At 31.0% G+C, this 16,568-nt stretch overlaps 1 protein-coding gene and 1 pseudogene across 6 annotated transcripts in view; one reads left to right on the top strand and one right to left on the bottom strand.

Annotated features, from left to right (window-relative positions):
• LOC145284444 (RAB11-binding protein RELCH homolog) overlaps positions 1-16,568 on the bottom strand; it is a 2,006,047-nt gene that overhangs the window by 1,092,645 nt on the left and 896,834 nt on the right. For all 6 annotated transcript variants that reach the window (XM_080133263.1, XM_080133262.1, XM_080133261.1 and 3 more), the window contains one exon: positions 2,753-2,816. In XM_080133263.1, the coding sequence (XP_079989389.1) occupies positions 2,753-2,816 (64 nt within the window). The remainder of the gene's footprint in view (positions 1-2,752; positions 2,817-16,568) is intronic.
• Positions 887-1,003, top strand: LOC145285062 (5S ribosomal RNA; annotated as a pseudogene).

A 16,568-nucleotide genomic window follows, 5' to 3' on the forward strand; every position in this document is an offset into this window, starting at 1 on the left:
TATCTTCTCTGGAGACAATTTGCTAAAATAAATTCCCGGCTTTTATTAGTTGTCTTAAAATACTACGCCATCAACATTTATGCATCCATTTATGTACACATTGTACATGTCTCTATTTACACACATACATACATACATACATACATACATACACACAACCTATTTATATGCATTACACACATCTGCACATGTGTGTGTGTGTGTCTGTGTGTGTGCGTGTATATATATATATATATATATATATATATATACACACACACACACACATACTTTGGGGTAATGGCGTCAACTAAAAAAGTGCTCTTTATATGCATGATTGCCAAAAGAGCACTTTTAGTTAGTCAGCGCAATTACCTCAAAGTATGTTGTGTGTGTGTATATATTATTTTATTCAATTTAAGTAAACAAAATTACAGTAAGTCGCTACAATTAATCTACTGTTTCATTCTTAAAAGACATTGTCAGGCGACTATCACCTCTGTATTGCTCTTCTAATTGAACACTATCAATAACCTCGTTGAAATTCAATGGTTTTTACTTTTGGATATTTTTGACCTGGAATATAAGGAAAACGTTTGAGTTTCTTTGTTTACAACGTTTTATTTCTTTTTACGACCGTATTAAATTATATATTTTTTATTAGTTACCACAAACACAATAAAATAAAACAAAGAAAAAAAAAACAAAAAACATATTCAATCAGTCTCATCAGTGGGGAGTTTTTATATCCAAAAAAGCAAAAGAGAAAAAGACAACAGAAATTTAAATAAAAAAAAAAGTTTGTGAAAAAATTTTTTTTTCAAAAGACAGCTCATTTCCACATCAAACCGAATAGATTCGGCTAACATTTATCTCTAAAATAATTATTTCAATGTAAATGACATCAAAGTACGGCACAATCACGTTGACACACCGGTTCTCGTCAGATCACCGAAGTTAAGCAACATTGAGCCTGGTCAGTACCAGATGGGTGACCATTTGGGAAGGCGAGGCGCTGTATGTACCTTCTGGGAAGGTTGAGCGTGTGGCCAACACCCTCACCCTGTAAAAAGAACTCCTCGCTACAAAAGCATTTACAAAAGTTGTGGATGGCCTATGTCTCTCCAGGGGCTCAAGGACTATGGATTGAAATAACATCAAGATAATCCAAGGTAATACAAACACAATTATTTAATTGCCAAGAAAAACATAATTCAAGGTTAATATTTTCCAGAATCTGAATCAGTAATTGTATCAGAATCGGAAATTTAGAATAAAAGCTGTAATTGTATTGGAATCGGGAAAAATATTGGCATCGTATAGTGAGACCGAATCTTACCTGCATCATAGACACTTCTATATATATATCTACTATATTATGATGTGAGATAACACTCTTAGGGGACAGTATCATAATATCGTAGAATCAGCAGGAGTACTAGTAGCACGTAGCACATATTGGACACCAGCGGATAATAAGCTCCACTTACCCTTTATCCTATCCTTGTAACTTTTTTTTGTTAATATATTTTACTTAAACCTAATCTGTGTTCCATGTTTTCCTTCAGTGGTCCCAATCTTGGGTCCACATCACATCAATATTGGATATTATATATATATATATATATGACACTTTTGGTAAAATAAAAAAAAAAGTTATATCTTGATTGTGATGGATTTTAAACCTTTGTGTTTATCATCCTAAGAAGTCAACCATCTACCTGATCTACAACCTTGCCATTACGACAGGTGAGTTGGTAAAACCCAACAAGCAGCAAAGTTCTACCTTTCAATGTAGAGGTTTCCAGATGCCTGGAAAACTTTATATTCTAATAGCTTATTCCTCAAAATATTTGCCTTCGGAATTTCCTTCCTGATCATTGTTTCCACGACTGAACAAACGAACAGAAATTCAAATTTAATTTGAACGAATATCTCACTACACAACTCCACACTTAGGACCCCCCCCCTCACGAATCTGGTTCCTCAGTAACCTTTTGCATCTCAGTGGCAGTCTGTCTTGCTTAGGGTGAAGCACAAAGGAAAAACCTTGTTTGGAAAGTAACTAAACGTACTGAAGAAATGGAGGATGAAAAACTTACAAAAAAAAATTATCATGACTTTAGCGTAAACTTCCATTGTTTGCTATTATATAATAAATAAAAGTTACATTTTATTTTCATATATTTGGATTTGTATATGTACATACACATATACATGCTCATGTCTAGAGATTCTATATATGGTAGCTTCATATTTATAGACCCATTGTGAACTGCTGAGAAATTGCCATAAGTAAAGATACAGCTATGGTTTTTCTAGCACTACATCAGGTTGATATAATGTCCCTATCATGAATTCCTATCTTTATTCTCTATAGCAATAATATATATATATATATATATATATATATATTAGTAAAAAGGGAAAAGACTTCTCGAATAAAGTATGCAATTTATTTAATTTTACCTGCTCCGAACATTTTTATGTTTTCTTCTTGAGCAGGTGAATAAATTCCCTTTTTAATGCATCTCTGCCAGGAATGGGAAACAAACTCTTAAAAAACATCCCTGCTCAAAGTCAATGGCTTGTAAAAGAAAGACGTGCAACTTGAGGAAAAATTAAGTCGTACGAATCAGAAAAAGAACAAAAAATATAATGAAATAGCAAAAAAAAAAATAAATAAAAATAAAAAAAAATAATTGATTTATAAAAATGGATGGTAGAACATGCGAGAAAAAAAGTAATATATATAACAAAAAAAAAAACGAACCTCTCGAAGAGTAACATTTTCCAATATAGTTCCAAAAGCAGGTATAGTTGCACCTCTTACAGAACTGAAAGTAAAAAAAGATATAAATTATATTAATAACTGCAAATGACCATTAGAGTATTTTGGGGAAAAACTGAGAACCAGAAGAAAAAAAAATCCTACACTCTAAAAGTAACGCATAAAATCATATTTTCCAACTTATAAAGTCATGCCTAAATAGCATTTAAGCTGACGAATCAAACTTTGCTTTTGATTAGCCAATTTTCTTCATCATTGTTGTACCATGTTCTCAGCAATAATAACACATCATTACAATTTATTAAAAAAGAAAACTACTTAGTTCAATGACTGCTAATATGAAATATTTTTGGAATAATCACTTAAAAATAAAGAAATTAACAAGACTCCTAACTCATATTTTACATGGAGTTGTCCACCTTATGTTCAAGCAAATCTGAATAAAAAACTAAAATGGTTTTAATGCATGCTGGCCAATGCAGGACAGGTATATATCAGGTTGATAAGTTCTTGCAGTTTTTAACTTTTAGATTTAAATGAAAATATCTCGGCTTAAACAAAAATTTATTGATCGAAATAAGCATCATTAGAATCAATACACTTTTCCCAACGCAAAACAAGTGTATTTATGCTAGTAATGAAAAAATCTTGCGTTCTGGTGGCGATGAAGTCGCTGAAGGTTTTTTTTTTATATCGCTTACGTTTTTTAAGCATTTATCATGCAGAAAGTTGTCGAGATGCTTGAAAAGTGGTAGTCAGTAGGTGAGAGGTCTGGAGAGTATGGCGGATGAGGCAGAGTTTCGTAGCCTAATTAACAGTCTTTAAAATGATACATAAAGTAAAGGTATCATAACGAAAACTTATTTAAAAATACATCATTTAAATCAAAATTTAAAATTCTGCAAGTACTTCTTTGTCAATAGTTGTCTGTATTTTGAACAAGGCCGCCTCTATGACATTCTGACATGGTTATATTATTGGAACTTTCATGAACATCTCACCCTGTACTTGGTTATGAGTAAAACGGAAGTTTTTTTTTTATTTATAAGGAATCTTGTACAATAGTTGTTTTGATTTGGAAGAGTTGAAATGTCATGAAACAAATCAATTAATAGGTGACAATAAATATGGTGTATTATCGTTAAATATCCTAAAAGGACTGATATCTCATAAAACAATGAATTTTATTTATTTATCTATTTTTTTTTTTTTTTTTGTTAAGGGAATCATCACCAGTGGTCACTCGAAGATGAGGGTTATTGAGTATTGGGTAGACTGCAAGACAACATCAAAATGATTGGTAATAGTGGAACTTGGGTAAATTTTGATTATTGAAGAGGACAGCTCAGTAAGAACCTATTTACACTAGAATTGAAAACGACAATGTTATAATTAGCTGGGAAGCAGCCTCGCGGTATTATGTTCTACAGACAGTTCTAGGAAAGAATTTTTGTTCATTTTGTTTGGGCATTAAATATATAACTTAAAAAAGTCTAAGTATGCTGTAAAAAGACAAATAAAGCCAATAAATGAATCGTTTACAGTAGGTATTATCCTTTACAACCTAATTTATAAGTTTCTTATAAAAAAACAAAAAAACAAGCCGAGCATGCATGGTCTCCCTTCATGAGTGAAAAATTTACTACCACTATGACTAATGTTTGTGCAAAATTAAAAAAAAAAAAAAGTCAAAGGCGTGGTTATTGATAAATTAATCCCTAGTTACCTTCCCCTTAACAACCTCTCCAGGAGCAAAGACTCATCAATGATTGCTTAAAAATACTTAATCACTAAAAATCGTAAAATTGGATTTTCTTAAATAAAAAAAAATATCTGATTAATTTTTGTGATTTTTTGCTTCATTCTGTGAAAAGTAAAAGCACCATAAAGGCTTTTCTTATTTTAATTTTCCTAAATATGCGCAAGTCTAAAACACCAGGATTTCTTTGAAAAATTAAATTGAATAAAGTTATTCTTCAGATTACAGAAAAGAACATAAAATAACAAAATGTAGGAATCCTACATAAAACGATTTATTAATCTCTTTGTAAAATAATGTATGAAAAATGATAAAAATGTTTTTAAGTTGGTGTTAATTGGTTTTGTTTGTGAAATAATGTAATCCCTTTTTTTTAAGAAAACATAAAATTTGTTTGTGGTTTATTTTATGGTTTAAGCTTCAAATAAATTAGAATAAACTAACCTTGAGATTTATTCATTACTAATTGTTAAACAGCAGACGACGTGTATATAGAAAACTAAATTATAATATAATAATGATTGTTTATATCATTGAAAAAAAAAATTTTAGTCTTTGATTGAACGAATATTATATTACCCGCAGGTATTGTTATACAAAAAAAAAAAAAAAAAAAAAAAATGATAGTTAAAAAGTTTATATTAATGTTATAAGTTACATTCTCAATATTTATAATTTGGAGTTGAGCACAGATAAAAAAAAATGTAGGGAATTATTTAGCAATTTCGTAAGCGACTTGTTCCATTTTTTATCATTAATGAAAAATGGCTCTGCCAATCTAAGAAACTTAAGCAAACTAAATTCTACTAGCATGATCCATAGAAATTCCACAGAATAAGAAATATATACAATCAACAAACATGTTTTGATAAAGCTGATATTTTTCTAGATAGCACAAAAGATTAAATTTTGAGACGGAAAAACCAATAACATGCAGCAAATATGAGTTTATCAACATTTCTATGAAAATAGTGTTTATTGAATTTAAATATTACAAAACTTTCACCTAAAAAAACACCGACTTGTTACAACCACTATAAACGATTTCCTCCACTCTGTATCTGTACCTAAATCTAAACACAAATTTCATAAACAAAGTTTCTTTCCCAGAATTGCCTGCCAGTGGAACACTGTTCCGCTGTCCTGCTTCCTAGTTAAATACAGCATGGTAGCTTTCAGATCCAATGTAAACAAGTTCTTGTTGAGCCGTCCCCATAAATAATCAAATTATACTCAATTTATACCATTAACGATTACTACACTACCACCTTATTCATCAACCCTTATCCTCGAGTGGCCTTCGGTCCTTGCTAAGTGGTGACTCCCAAATAAAAAAAAAGACCCTTTTTCTTCTGAATGTGTGCGAAAAGACAGACACATTTACTCTTATTTATTATGATTTTATTCAAGTTTTTTCTTTTAAAGTTTTATATAAAACGCCTGTCCTGTTTTAGACATACATATCTACAATAAGTGAATGCCGAAAGATTGGGTAATTATCAATTATCTCTGCCCTGTATTCGTGACGTTCACGACTTTCAAGCAAGGTTCTTTCGTGTTGGGCAAACCGGCCCAAACGTGCTCGGCAAAACAGAAATGCTGCGAAACAATGAAGATCTACCATAAAAATAAAAGGTACGAGCAAAGTGCGAAACTAGTTGAGCCATTCAAAAGGAAATCTATTATTGATAAATGAATTAATAATCTGAAGGAAAATGTTTTTTTTTTCTGCAAACCGTTATGAAAAAAGAGGAAAAAATAATTTCGTCTTATCGTTTTTCTATTCAACTGTCAGTTCTTCCTATTTAAATGAACGAAATAAAAATAACTAAACTTTATTTTATTCTCGCCATCGTTCGCTGAATATATATAAATACAAATACATATCGTTATATAAACATTATATATATATATATATATATATATATATATAATATATATATATATATATATATATATATATATATATATATATATAATGTTTATATAACGATATGTATTTGTATATATATATTATATATATATATATATAATGTTTATATAACGATATGTATTTGTATATATATATTATATATATATATATAATGTTTATATAACGATATGTATTTGTATATATATATTATATATATATATATAATGTTTATATAACGATATGTATTTGTATATATATATATATATATAATGTTTATATAACGATATGTATTTGTATATATATATTATATATATATAATGTTTATATAACGATATGTATTTGTATATATATATTATATATATATATAATGTTTATATAACGATATGTATTTGTATATATATATATATATATATATATATATATATATAATGTTTATATAACGATATGTATTTGTATATATATATATATATATAATGTTTATATAACGATATGTATTTGTATATATATATTATATATATATATAATGTTTATATAACGATATGTATTTGTATATATATATTATATATATATATATAATGTTTATATAACGATATGTATTTGTATATATATATTATATATATATATATAATGTTTATATAACGATATGTATTTGTATATATATATATATATATAATGTTTATATAACGATATGTATTTGTATATATATATATATATATAATGTTTATATAACGATATGTATTTGTATATATATATATATATATATAATGTTTATATAACGATATGTATTTGTATATATATATTATATATATATATAATGTTTATATAACGATATGTATTTGTATATATATATATATATATATATATATATAATGTTTATATAACGATATGTATTTGTATATATATATTATATATATATATAATGTTTATATAACGATATGTATTTGTATATATATATATATATATATATATATATAATGTTTATATAACGATATGTATTTGTATATATATATATATATATAATGTTTACATAACGATATGTATTTGTATATATATATATATATATATATAATGTTTATATAACGATATGTATTTGTATATATATATATATATATAATGTTTATATAACGATATGTATTTGTATATATATATATATATATATATATATATATATAATGTTTATATAACGATATGTATTTGTATATATATATATATATATATATAATGTTTATATAACGATATGTATTTGTATATATATATATATATATATATATATATATAAAATCACGCTGACACACGGGTACTCGTCAAATCACTAAAGTTAAGCAACGTTGAGCTGGGTTAGTACCAGATGGGTAACCATTTGGGAATTCGAGGAGCTGTATGCGCTCTCCGATTTTCCAGTCGTCCTGTACATACATTTCACTTGCCACTGTCGACTCAGGAGGGATGCTGTTGGAGATTGCGCACCTCCTGCCACTAAAATTACACACGCAGGCACCCCTTCATGGGTATCCATAGTCTGTCAAAGACTGAAGGAGCCCTATATATATATATATATATATATATATATATATATATATATATATATAACAGAGAGATACAACGTTGTCCAGGATTGAGTGAAGATTAACAAATGTTTCACCCTCCCATACTTTTATTGGGTCATCGAAAACGGTGAAATTGCCCATTTTTTAATCAAATCGATTGCTTGCCTGCTCTAGCTAGTCCCCTCCCTCCACAGTGTATTGGGAGGAAGCTTCACATGCCTAACCACAGTGATTTAGTCCACAGTGCATAGTACTCTACATGGCACTGTAGAGAATCTACTGTTGCTTTTATAAAATTATCTGTAAATAATGACTTCACTTAAAATTATTTATATAATAATTTGAATTAAAGTTTAAAATACAAAAGTATCATGGTTCAATTGTGCTCTAAAACGAAACATTCATTTCGAACGTGCCCATTTCTTATAAAGGAGTCTACAGTTAATTTTACAGGCTGAGCCTTTCTGTTTGTGCAATGATAAAACTTCTGAAATGCACTTGTGAAATTAGGTTGTATAAAAGTGTTAACTTTGGTCAAAATCGGACTTCCTTCTTTAATCATATTTATTTGATGATTGATTTCCGATAATTATCAGATGCGTATCGATACAAAACTTACATAAGAACACATCCAGACACATCAAGTACCTTTGTGTGAAATTAAAAAAAAAATGGGTCCAGCCGTTTCCAAGTCCATAGGGAATTATCTCTTTCTCTTCAGTCTTCATTAAGACATGCATCTAGAAGGAAAACTGATATAAAACCTGAGTTCTACTGTCTGCTCTATCTTGTGGCAGCCATTGCACCGACTGAGATTAGCAGTTGTACCAAGAAGTGTGGATAGTTCTATACAAAGCATTCACCACTATAAACACATCATATGTGTGGATTTCCACAAAACTTAGTCGAAATCGATGGGAGTATCCATCATATATAATACTTTTTTAATAGATATGATTAAATGGAGATGAATCGTTGTTACATACCTATAGACACTAGTGTTTCATGCTTACGCAATTATCAGTTCAGGAAGTGATAATTACTGTTAGTCGCGGGACTTGAACCCAGCCAACAAAACCAACCATGGATTTGTGTTCTTCCGCTAAAACTCAATGTCTATGTGTATATGTGTATTCCCTATTCTCACAACGTTTCCAAATACAATTTATCAATTCTAATCTCAAAGCGTCTACCAAATTGGTGCGGATCCAAATTAAAACAAAAATGTAAACGACTCGATGCTTTTTCCGTTTCACACACACATTACAGATTTTAAATTCTAATCCTATTCTTTGTTAAAAGTAATACAAAAACATTTTTTCCACTATTCAGCAATAGGGCCCATTATCAAATGAAGATGGTCGGAGATTACATCGGCTGAAACGTTTTTTTTTTGTTTTTTTTTTTACATAGGCATCACCACTTATCGAGGCCAAGAGGCCGATCGAGGATAAGGGTTAAAGAGTGTGCAGTAGAAATTGGACAATATAGTACTCGTTAGTAATGGAAATTTGGTAAATTTAACATATATGGAACAGCTCATGAAAAACTTGTTTACTTTAGACTTGAAGACAACCATATTGTGGTCAGCTGGAAAGCAGAAAAACGGAAGACAATTCCATAGTCGTGCAGTTCTAAGAAAGAAGCTTTGTTCATGGAATCTACACTTAGGTTTAGGCACAGATAAAGGGTGGGGGAAACTAGTGATAGTGTTTTCTGCTAGACGGGTGTTTCTTGTGAAAGTTTGGCAAGGGGGGACCATAGAATGGAGTGCAGTCGAGCACCTGCCATGAAAATAACGATCAATCAGAGACAAACTCGCAACATCTCTTCTGTGAGAAAGAGGTTGCAGGGAAGAGAAAAGGACATCCCCCCACAAGGCTATGAAGTCTATTTTGAACTCTATCAAGGCAGGATGTCCTTTCTAGAAGCTCCTGCCCAGATGTGACAACAGTACTCCATCCTTGGAGCGTACCTGGCTCTTATATAGATAGAGAATTGCATCAGCAGTGAGATATCTAATGGATCGATAGAAGGGTCCCACCATTTTTCCAACGGCCTTGGCAACGGATTTTATGTATATGTTCCATTTAAGATCGGGAGTAAAGGTCAAGCCCAGAAGCTTGTCAAAACATGAGGCCTCCTCAAGACGAGCGCCATTCATTTCAATTGATGCCAGATGGGGATCAAAGCGTTGATGATGTAAAGATAAAAGCTTGGTTTTAAATGCACTAAAAGTAACAAGCCACCTCTTTCCCCATTGTACCACTTGCTCAAGATCAGAGGAGAGAGAATCAGAGAGAACTTGGTCATTTACGATCTTAGATGTGCTACCGTAGATAGTAGTATCATCAGCATAGATGTCTACGAATGATGTAAGGATGTGATTTGGAAGATCATTAATATAGATCAGGAAGAGAGTAGGGCCCAGGATGGACCCCTGAAGGACTCCAGCATTAATACTAATAGTTCTATGAACCTATCAGAGAGAAATGATTTAATAATTGAGAAGACATTTCCAGCTATACCATAGCTGGAGATCTTGTGAAGTAAACCTTTATGCCATACTCTATCAAAGGCCTTTGATATGTCAAGAGCAATTGCCCTAGAAAGGTAGCCTCCGTCAAGAGATTCGCTAATCCTATGAAATATAATTTTAAGCACATCTGCTGTAGATCTAGCAGAACGGAAACCATATTGCGTGTCACTAAGGAGGTTATTTTTTGCTAAGATGGTTGATTACTTCTCTATTTAACACAGATTCCAGCAACTTACTCATGACGCACGGGAGATTTATTGGCCTGTACTGTGAGGGTGATGACCGATCATCTGAATTCTTAAATACGGGGCATACTGATGAGATTTTCCAGGGTGACGTGAAGCAATTCTCCTTAACGTTTAAACAGTTTTGTAAGGATGGGCGCAAGTTCTGGTTGAAGTCTTTTGAGTACTATAATTGGAATACCGTCAGGGCCGGTTGCTTTACTGGAATCAAGGATTTTGATTAGCTTGGCAACATCACGTACAGATATTTGTATATCACATAGCATGTTTTTTGATACAGGAGGAAATATTGGAGGTTGGCAGCCTTGGTCGCAAAGGTTAGAATTAGCTGCAAAGTTCTTGGCAAAGAGTTTGGCTTTGTCTGACGCTGACGAGATTATCTCAGGTCCATTTATTAGAGTTGGGTTAGAGCACACACTTCTGTTCAGGATTCTGTTTGCTATTTGCCAAAACTGGTGGGAACCAAGCCGCTGCTCAGCTACTTTGAACTTGACGGACTGAGCATACAACTCTCTTGCGTTCTTTATTACTTTTTTACAGTGATTGCTGGCAGTTCTGAAAGCGGATTTAGTCTTAGTACATCTATTACGTTGGAAGCAATGGAAAAAGTGATTTCTATGCGCAATGGCAGCAGCACATTCCGGAGAGAACCACGGCTGGCTGTTAGGTTTTAGCTGGAATTTTTTCGAGGGTATGAAACAGTCTATACCTACAATTAACCGTTGTGAGAATAATACCAAAGATGAGAACAGTAGTTCAAACAGTCCAAATCTCTATTATATTTCTCTTTGTCTGTCTGTCCATTCCACTTTATCTCAAAAACTATTGCGCCGATCTGGCTGAAATCTCGTATGGACCTTTGTTATGATAAGGTGCAGCTAATTAAGTATTATGATATTTGTTTAATGCACAGCTATGGATTAATAAGAATTAGTATTTAATGAGAATAAATTTGACCATATTTAAGCATCAACTGAGCATAAAAACAGGCAAAATGTCTAGTATCACATATTATTAATCCTCAGCTCAAAAATTAAGAAACACAAAAATTTACATTCATTAGTAGCAAACTGCTCAGCGTTGCCCGGTCGTAAAATATGTTTAAATATGATATTTTAATTTATGCAAATTTTGTATTTATTATTATAAAGCCAATTCTCTATTGCTGTCCAATATAGAGTAGTGATTTCAAAAGTAAAAAAAAAAAATGACTTTGGTGGCATCAGCTAGAATCGAAACCATGATATTTAGCTTTACAGCATTATTCATGACGACCTGAGCTAAGACCACATGCGGGTAAAATTTGCCTTTCGTCTTCCTTTGTTTACAGAGCCATTTGACAGAAGTGACGTCCGACATTTTTTAGCTATGGATGATCAAAACTGTATAAAGTAAACTTTTTTTTTTTTTAGAAGTTATATTCAAACAGTTTTATTTGAACTCAATGGGCTGTTTTTTTATATTATTATTATTATTATTATTATTATTACTATTATTATTATTTATGAACTGTTTTTTTTTCCCATTAATATTTTTAAGAACGTTTAATAAAAGTTAGGTAAACGCTGATATTGAAATTTTAAAATTAAAATTAGTTTTATTTAAAAAAAAAAGGTGTTTTTTTTTTTTCAATTACATTATAAACACTATTTGAACTTTTTAACATTTTTACATACATAAAAAAATAGAATTGTAAATTCGTTTATCATTTTATTGTTGCATAAAATTCCAAAGTGATAAATGAAGAAAAAATTATCTCGAAAAGAAAAAACACCTGTTTTTTTGTTTGTTTTTTTATTTTTTTTAAATGAAACTAAATTTAATTTTAAAATTTCGATGTTTGGAAAACACTCCATAATATATATTTCATTATAAAAGTTCTGTTTTTGTTTGATAAAAAGAATAAAACAGTTCATAAAAAAAACAGTCCATTAAGTTCAAATAAAGACTGTTTGAATAAAACTTCTAAAAAATATAGTTCATTCTATACAGTTTTGGTCATCCGTAGCTAAAATATGTCGGACATCACTTCCTCGAAATGGCTTTGTAAACAAAGACGAAAGGTGAATTTTGCCACCACATGCATATTAAAATTTTACAAATAAACTAACTTAAATGCATAAATATTATATTTGCGCATGTGCAAAAGATATTAATTGATGTTTTAACTTTTCAGTAAACATGTCTTCATAGCTCAGGCATTAACGTCAAAGGAAAAAGTAAATTGTAAGCTAAACGTTTTGGTTTCTATTCTCGGTGGTAACGCACGAGTCATTTTTTTCTTTTTAAAATCCAATATAATGTAATAATAAATACAAAATCTGCATTAATCAAATATTTAAGCATATTTTACGACCGGGCAATGCCGGGCAGCCTGCTAGTAAAAGCGAGAATGGGTGTGTGTGTGTGTGTGTGTGAGGACACTTCTCAACCTATATACTCAACGAATTTTTAATCTACTGACTTGAAATTTGGTATGTAGGATATTCAGACATGTGGAAAACTTTTTAATTGGTTTTCATCCAGAAAAAAGGGCTGCTAAGGTGTCACAATTGAAAGATTGGTATTTGGTGGTCATTGGATTTTTATCTGTTTGCCAACTGTTTCATGGGGGGTTGAAAACATTTTTTAAAGGTCATGGCAAGCTGGTCTAATAGGTATCGTACTTGACTCACTGCCTTTAAGTTTTCGTTTCGATCTCGGTTAGACAAGAAGTGAACTGCTTAGAAAAAACATGATACTCACACGCATATGCCTCAGTTTCTTTTTGTTTCTTGCTTAATGTTTTTTTTTTTAAGAATTTAATTTTACGTTTAATACCGAGCAACGCATATTACATCTTCTAATATATATATATATATATATATATATATATATATATATATATATATACTAGCAAAAGTACCCGTCGTTGACTGGGTTCAAAAACAGCCTACAGAAAATGGACTCTGATTTATGAAAGTATGATAGGTTATGAAAAGGAAGGGTTGTAAAGAGATAGCTTCGAATTTGGGGGTATCAAAACCAAAGCAAAATATGATGCAAGTAAAAATAAAATAGATAAACCCCATAATTTATTATACTATACCTGTTCACACTGAAACACTTATCACAATATTCTGTGGATCTATATTAAAAAACCTTGTTAAACTTTGTGACATGTTTCCATTCTATGGAGGTCAGGTGCGAACGAACACCCCCATAATTTTATTATACCATATTTCTTCAAACTAAAACAAAACATAATTATTAAAGTATACTTACGCAGATAGATATGAAAAGTCTTTATTAAAGTTTGTGCCTATTTCCATTCTATGAAGGCCAGGCACGAACGCAGACCCCACAATTTTAATGAACCACCGTTCTGCTAGATCAAACATACCCATTTCTGTGTCTTGATACATCTTCTATCATTATACGTAATCAGTTTTTTAAAATAGTCAACCATAAAGGAGCCTATTCGTGACCAGACACACACACAGACATTCAGCTTATATATATATATATATATATATATATATATATATATATATATATATATATATATATATATATATATTTATATATACATATATATACACACACACATACATACACATATATATATATACACACACACTCATATATATATATATATATATATATATATATATATATACTAGTGTGTGTGTGTGTGTGGCAGTCTGCCTAGATTTCTTTTATAAACATTTATGCTAACAATGGAAAAATAGCTCTGTTTATTACAAATCGTACCAAACATCTTTCGATGAAATATATAGAGAATTATGAGCACAAACTGCATCTGTTTGTGCTTTTCAGGACAAACATGGTTTCTTCCAAATATAAACCAGAAAAAAGGATTCTTTTTTGGTCTTTACCAGATTTTCCTGATCCTAAGAGTAAACACTCATTTCTTTTTCTCTTTCATTTTTGTCTTTTACTTCTGTTTTCCTATTACTTCCCTCCTCTTCCCTCTACTACTTTCATCTTTCTATTACTTCCCTCCTCTTCCCTCTACTACTTCCATCTTTCTATTACTTTCCTCCTCTTCCCTCTACTACTTTCATCTTTCTATTACTTTCCTCCTCTTCCCATTGATACCTTTCATTTCACTATTACTGTTCTTCTCTTCCTAATATTGACCCCCCCCGCTTCATTCTACTATTTATCTTTATTTTATTGCTAATAGGCTGTGGTGATTATATAATTGTGAAAAAAACTGCATACAAGAGATAGTTAAACCAAAATAAATTGGGGGAGGCTATTTAAATAATTTTCAATGCTGCTGATAATGTTTGCTCATTCATTTTCATTGTGATTGAATTCAGGTTTTCAAACATGACATAAATCATAAATGTTTTGCATCACATCAAAGCCAGAATTATTTTGGTTAAGTTATGTTTTAATTTGTAATGAAGTTCAAAAAGGTCAGTTGGTAGAAATTAACAGGTAAGTTTTCAGTTTCGGTTTCTGATCATGGCAACTGCCGTATTTATTGGGAATTTATGACCTACAATTAATGGAGATTTTCCATTTGCTAAAGTAGTTAAGATCTCTGATATTCTGAAATGAAACAAATTCTACGATGTATTCATTATGTTTAAAAATATTGTGACTAACAGACGAACAAAATCTCTATTTATATAAGATTTTCTTTCCATTTTTTTCTTTTGCTCCTTCTTTAGATCTTTGTATCTCCTCCTCCTCCATAAATATCACGTCCTATTTATTATTTAATTACTTCATAATCTTCTTTTTCCTCTAACCATTACTGCTCCTCCTCTTCCCCCTTCATACTTATTTCCCCCTGTCATTCTTCCTTCTCCTATCACTACTCCTCTCTTTCCTCCTAATACCACTACTGCTCTTATAACTCCTCTTATTTCTTATTCTTCTCCCCATTTCTCCTACTTTCGAGTGTTAGGAATATTACTCCTCTTTTTCTTCCTCCTACTTCGTTTGTTTTTCCTTCTCCTCCTCTTCATTCTATCTCGTACCACTTGCACCTTGTTCGTCTCCTCTTATTTCCAATCCTTAACTGCACAAGTGAATGAAAAAGAAAAGAAATAATATCGATGTGTTAACTTCGTTATTCACTTGCTATATTCTGGAAACACTGTCAGCGACATAAGTACACAAAATTTAAACAAAAAACTAAAAAAAAAAAAAAACGTAGAAAAAGACAAACGAATTACACTTTGCTCTAGGCAGACAGGCAGGCAGGCAGACGGACATAAATGCATAGAAATCAATGTGTGCGGCTTTTGCAGAAATGGTAGTGCCACAACAATCGAAGACGGTGAAATTGTGCACATGTGGCTTCGAAATGTGAGCAGGACAAAAGACTAATGCCATGGTCTCCTGACACATGGAGATATTCATAGCCTGTGTAGATGACATAAAATATATGAGCCCACTTCTGTGAAGAACATAAAAGGAAAAATAAACTTAATATCTATATATCTATATGCACACACGCACGCACACATATATATTTTATTAACCTTCAAAGGCGACAAAAACTTTCTCAGCATCGAAGTGTCTTTTGTCTCACCTGAAGGTTTCTTTGTGTTTTAGCTATTTTATTTTATTTTTTTTTTCCACAAGAACCGTGCACGATATTTCGAACATTTCTAAAACATGGCACATAAAATCTCTTTATACTTTTTCAAGTTCTGACTCAACGAGCAAAAAATTTCCATCCTCCTTTGGGACTGGAAAGAAGGTGGATTTTTTTTCTGTCATTGTGGTAAATTCCCAAAACAAATTGTGTGTGTATGTGTGTGTGTGTGGGTT

Source organism: Euprymna scolopes, chromosome 9, assembly GCF_053919585.1.
Source record: "Euprymna scolopes isolate OS-2025 chromosome 9, ASM5391958v1, whole genome shotgun sequence".
In the NCBI taxonomy this organism is placed as follows: Eukaryota; Metazoa; Mollusca; class Cephalopoda; order Sepiida; family Sepiolidae; genus Euprymna; species Euprymna scolopes.